At 43.2% G+C, this 6,124-nt stretch overlaps 1 protein-coding gene across 1 annotated transcript in view; it reads left to right on the forward strand.

Annotated features, from left to right (window-relative positions):
- Positions 1–751: 751 nt before the first annotated feature.
- LOC110539044 (multidrug resistance-associated protein 1) overlaps positions 752–6,124 on the forward strand; it is a 58,889-nt gene continuing 53,516 nt past the window's right edge. The window contains exon 1 of the mRNA XM_036939399.1: positions 752–867. Coding sequence (XP_036795294.1) covers positions 826–867 — 42 coding nt within the window. The 5' untranslated portion in view covers positions 752–825. The remainder of the gene's footprint in view (positions 868–6,124) is intronic.

Genomic DNA, 6,124 nt, shown 5'->3' on the forward strand with positions numbered 1-6,124 from the left:
GATACACCAACACATGGTCTTCCTGCTTAGCCCCGTTATACGCAGCCTTACTATGGTAAGAAGAGGGAGGGAGGGAGGGAGGGAGGGAGGGAGGGAGGGAGGGAGGGAGGGAGGGGTGCAGAGATACACCAACACATGGTATTTGATGAGAGTGAGTGAAGAGAGAGAGAGATAAAGGTACGTATGTAAAGGTACGTATGAGAGAAGAAGAGAGTGAGATAAAGTTATGCAGAGAGAAGAAGAGAGTGAGATAAAGTTATGTAGAGAGAAGAAGAGTGAGAAAGTTATGTAGAGGGAAGAGTGAGATAAAGTTATGTAGAGAGAGAAGAGAGAGAGAGATAAAGTTATGTAGAGAGAGAAGAAGAGAGAGAGAGCTAGAAGGAGAGCTCCCCCAGAATAACTTACCTACTGAACCCTGACACACATACTGAACTAGGACCACCCTGACAAACTGAACCCTGAGCCGGAGCCAAGTGCCTCAGGGACAAGGTCCCATCAGTTAGGGAAACAGACACAGACAGACAACACAAACTGTGAATTATCCAAAGCTGTGGTTGGTGCTGTAGACAACATGTTACAGTTCAGGAGCTTTATAACCACACACACACACACACACACACACACACACACACACACACACACACACACACACACACACACACACACACACACACACACACACACACACACACACACACACACACACACACACACACACACACACACGCACACGCACACGCACACGTGGGTCTGTGTTTGGTATCCTTTGGCTTCCTAGAGGTGTTCTACGTGCTGGTGGAGAGGAGTGCAGAGATACACCAACACATGGTCTTCCTGCTTAGCCCCGTTATACGCAGCCTTACTATGGTAAGAAGAGGGAGGGAGGGAGGGAGGGAGGGGTGCAGAGATACACCAACACATGGTATTTGATGAGAGTGAGTGAAGAGAGAGAGAGATAAACGTACGTATGTAGAGAGACAGAGAGAAGCAGGGAGATAGAGAGAGAGATAAAGTTATGTAGAGAGAGAAGAGAGACAGAGATGAAGGAAGTCAGGGAGAGAGAGAAGAGAGAGAGATAAAGTTATGTAGAGAGAGAAGAAGAGAGAGAGAGATGAAGGTAGTCAGGGAGAGAGAAGAGAGAGTGAGATAAAGTTATGTAGAGAGACAGAGAGAAGCAGGGAGATAGAGAGAGAGATGAAGTTATGTAGAGAGAGAAGAGAGAGAGAAAGTTATGCAGAGAGAAGAAGAGAGTGAGATAAAGTTATGTAGAGAGAAGAAGAGAGTGAGATAAAGTTATGCAGAGAGAAGAAGAGAGTGAGATAAAGTTATGTAGAGAGAAGAAGAGTGAGAAAGTTATGTAGAGAGAGAAGAGAGAGAGATAAAGTTATGTAGAGAGAGAAGAAGAGAGAGAGATAAAGTTATGTAGAGAGAGAAGAGAGAGATACAGTTATGTAGAGAGAGAAAAGAGAGAGAGATAAAGTTATGTAGAGAGAGAAGAGAGAGAGATAAAGTTATGTAGAGAGAGAAGAAGAGAGTGAGATAAAGTTATGTAGAGAGAAGAAGAGTGAGAAAGTTATGTAGAGAGAAGAGTGAGATAAAGTTATGTAGAGAGAAGAGTGAGATAAAGTTATGTAGAGAGAAGAGTGAGATAAAGTTATGTAGAGAGAGAAGAGAGAGAGATAACGTTATGTAGAGAGAGAAGAAGAGAGAGAGATAAAGTTATGTAGAGAGAGAAGAAGAGAGTGAGATAAAGTTATGCAGAGAGAAGAAGAGAGTGAGATAAAGTTATGCAGAGAGAAGAAGAGTGAGAAAGTTATGTAGAGAGAAGAGTGAGATAAAGTTATGTAGAGAGAGAAGAAGAGAGTGAGATAAGGTTATGCAGAGAGAAGAAGAGAGTGAGATAAAGTTATGCAGAGAGAAGAAGAGTGAGAAAGTTATGTAGAGAGAAGAGTGAGATAAAGTTATGTAGAGAGAAGAAGAGAGTGAGATAAAGTTATGTAGAGAGAAAAGAGAGAGAGATAAAGTTGTAGAGAGAGAAAAGAGAGAGAGATAAAGTTATGTAGAGAGAGAAGAGAGAGAGATAAAGTTATGTAGAGAGAGAAGAAGAGAGTGAGAAAGTTATGTAGAGAGAAGAAGAGTGAGAAAGTTATGTAGAGAGAAGAGTGAGATAAAGTTATGTAGAGAGAGAAGAAGAGAGAGATAAAGTTATGTAGAGAGAGAAGAAGAGAGTGAGATAAAGTTATGCAGAGAGAAGAAGAGAGTGAGATAAAGTTATGTAGAGAGAAGAAGAGTGAGAAAGTTATGTAGAGGGAAGAGTGAGATAAAGTTATGTAGAGAGAGAAGAGAGAGAGAGATAAAGTTATGTAGAGAGAGAAGAAGAGAGAGAGAGCTAGAAGGAGAGCTCCCCCAGAATAACTTACCTACTGAACCCTGACACACATACTGAACTAGGACCACCCTGACAAACTGAACCCTGAGCCGGAGCCAAGTGCCTCAGGGACAAGGTCCCATCAGTTAGGGAAAGACACAGACAGACAACACAAACTGTGAATTATCCAAAGCTGTGGTTGGTGCTGTAGACAACATGTTACAGTTCAGGAGCTTTATAACCACACACACACACACACACACACACACACACACACACGCACACGCACACGCACACGCACACGCACACACACACACAACCACAGACACAGACACAAACACACACACGCACACACACACAACCACACAGACACACACACACACACACAGAGAGAGAGAGACAAGATACCAAACTGAGAGCTTTATAAATCACAGGAACACCAGATACCTAACAGAGATATTGTATGAAAGGCAGTGAAGTCATAGTAGTTAATGATATCAGTGCTGTTCAGCCTCATTAAAACCTCCTCCACCTGTGATCCTCGTGTCTTGTCACCTGTGATCTTACCAGCGGGAGCGAACACATAAAGTAAGACCTAACCTAAAGAATACACAGTCCACCAAGTCTTCTGTTACAGATCCTTTAGCAGACACTCAGCCAGCCAACAGACTGAGGGTTATAGCTAGACCTGCATTCTCATTCTACTACAGAGAATATAGAAAATAGTTTCAGCTGTTGCTCTGACATGCTTGGAGTTCTTAATGGGTGGTGTTTGCCATTTTGGGACTATTCTATTGGACAAGGCAAACTCAATCAAGCACAGATAAAGTATTTGAAATGATTTCCAATGGTATTTGAATCCAGGTTTGGCTCTAGCACTCTGCCTTCCGAACATAAACCAATACAGCAGGGTTCCCCAACTGGCGGCCCGTGGGTGGTTTTAATTGGCCCGTGGGTGGTTTAATTGGCCCGTGGGTGGTTTTAATTGGCTCGCTGGTTTTAATTGGCCCTTGGGTGGTTTTAATAGGCCCATGGGTGGTTTTAATTGGCCCGTGGGTGGTTTTAATTGGCCCATGGGTGGTTTTAATTGGCCCGTGGGTGGTTTCAATTGGCCCGTGGGTGGTATTAATTGGCCCGTGGGTGGTTTTAATTGGCCCATGGGTGGTTTCAATTGGCCCGTGGGTGGTTTTAATTGGCTCACTGGTGGGGTTTTTTTACATTTTTTTTGGTGTGTGGAATTTTGATTGTTGGAGATAAAAGACAAAAAAACACCAGGAAATCAGCTCCAAGTCATTTTCATTCAAGAAATCTGTTCCCAAGTATTCTTACGCATAATTAGAGAGACACGCCATGATCATGTACAAGTGTAAGCAAGGTTTGAAATTATTATGTTTTAGTCAAACCCCATATCTGTTTGGGCCTCTTGTGATCAATTTGCAGTCTACAAATCAGTTTAATCTAGTTGATGATCTGGTCTGCTCAATCTCGTCTGGTCAATCTTTTATGGTCAATCTCTTCTTGCTAATCTCTTCTGGCCAATCTCTTCCGGTCCTCGTCTTCCGGTCCGTTCTTCCGGTCCTCGTCTTCCGGTCCTCGTCTTCCGGTCCTTCTCTTCCGGTCCTCGTCTTCCGGTCCTTGTCTTCCGGTCCTTTCTTCCGGTCCTCATCTTCCGGTCCGTGTCTTCCGGTCCTTGTCTTCCGGTCCTTGTCTTCCGGTCCTTGTCTTCCGGTCCTTGTCTTCCGGTCCTCGTCTTCCGGTCCTCGTCTTCCGGTCCTTTCTTCCGGTCCTCGTCTTCCGGTCCTCGTCTTCCACTAAATCCCTTCTTGGTTGTTGGTGCATTGGGGAGTTCTTGGGGGTGGGGAATGGAATTAATTGTATTTTTTATTTTATTTTTCTTCCTGGGGGGCTGTGGGAGGGGTCTCGAATGGTTGAGGGACAGCTATTGGGGAACTGTGGGAGGGGTCTTGGAGGGTTCGGGTTCACGTTTTGTGGCCTGGTGGTAGATCGGTCAAAATGCCCTTGAGCAGGGCATTGACCCTGGATGCTTCTGTGTCTTGCTCTGAATGGGAATCTGTTGGATGACTGGTATGATGTAGTTATTGAATGGGAATCTGTTGGATGACTGGTATGATGTAGTTATTGAATGGGAATCTGTTGGGTGACTGGTATGATGACTGGTATGATATAGTTATTGAATGGGAATTTGTTGGATGACTGGTATGATGTAGTTATTGAATGGGAATCTGTTGGATGACTGGTATGATGACTGGTATGATGTAGTTATTGAATGGGAATCTGTTGGATGACTGGTATGATGACTGGTATGATGTAGTTATTGAATGGGAATCTGTTGGATGACTGGTATGATGTAGTTATTGAATGGGAATCTGTTGGATGACTGGTATGATGTAGTTATTGAATGGGAATCTGTTGGATGACTGGTATGATGACTGGTATGATGTAGTTATTGAATGGGAATCTGTTGGGGGACTGGTATGATGTAGTTATTGAATGGGAATCTGTTGGGGGACTGGTATGATGTAGTTATTGAATGGGAATCTGTTGGAGGACTGGTACGAGGACTGGTATGGTGTAGTTATTGAATGGGAATCTGTTGGATGACTGGTATGATGTAGTTATTGAATGGGAATCTGTTGGAGGACTGGTATGGTGTAGTTATTGAATGGGAATCTGTTGGAGGACTGGTATGATGTAGTTATTGAATGGGAATCTGTTGGAGGACTGGTACGAGGACTGGTATGGTGTAGTTATTGAATGGGAATCTGTTGGATGACTGGTATGATGTAGTTATTGAATGGGAATCTGTTGGAGGACTGGTATGTTGTAGTTATTGAATGGGAATCTGTTGGGTGACTGGTATGATGTAGTTATTGAATGGGAATCTGTTGGATGACTGGTATGATGTAGTTATTGAATGGGAATCTGTTGGGTGACTGGTATGATGACTGGTATGATATAGTTATTGAATGGGAATATGTTGGATGACTGGTATGATGTAGTTATTGAATGGGAATCTGTTGGATGACTGGTATGGTGTAGTTACTGAATGGGAATCTGTTGGATGACTGGTATGGTGTAGTTATTGAATGGGAATCTGTTGGAGGACTGGTATGATGTAGTTACTGAATAGGAATCTGTTGGATGACTGGTATGATGACTGGTATGATGTAGTTATTGAATGGGAATCTGTTGGATGACTGGTATGATGACTGGTATGATGTAGTTACTGAATGGGAATCTGTTGGAGGACTGGTATGATGTAGTTATTGAATGGGAATCTGTTGGATGACTGGTATGATGACTGGTATGGTGTAGTTATTGAATGGGAATCTGTTGGAGGACTGGTACGAGGACTGGTATGGTGTAGTCATTGAATGGGAATCTGTTGGATGACTGGTATGATGTAGTTATTGAATGGGAATCTGTTGGAGGACTGGTACGAGGACTGGTATGGTGTAGTTATTGAATGGGAATCTGTTGGATGACTGGTATGATGTAGTTATTGAATGGGAATCTGTTGGAGGACTGGTATGGTGTAGTTATTGAATGGGAATCTGTTGGGTGACTGGTATGATGTAGTTATTGAATGGGAATCTGTTGGAGGACTGGTATGATGTAGTTATTGAATGGGAATCTGTTGGAGGACTGGTACGAGGACTGGTATGGTGTAGTTACTGAATGGGAATCTGTTGGATGACTGGTATGGTGTAGTTATTGAATGGGAATCTGTTGGAT

The sequence above is a fragment of the Oncorhynchus mykiss genome, chromosome 12, assembly GCF_013265735.2.
Source record: "Oncorhynchus mykiss isolate Arlee chromosome 12, USDA_OmykA_1.1, whole genome shotgun sequence".
NCBI classification, from domain to species: domain Eukaryota; kingdom Metazoa; phylum Chordata; class Actinopteri; order Salmoniformes; family Salmonidae; genus Oncorhynchus; species Oncorhynchus mykiss.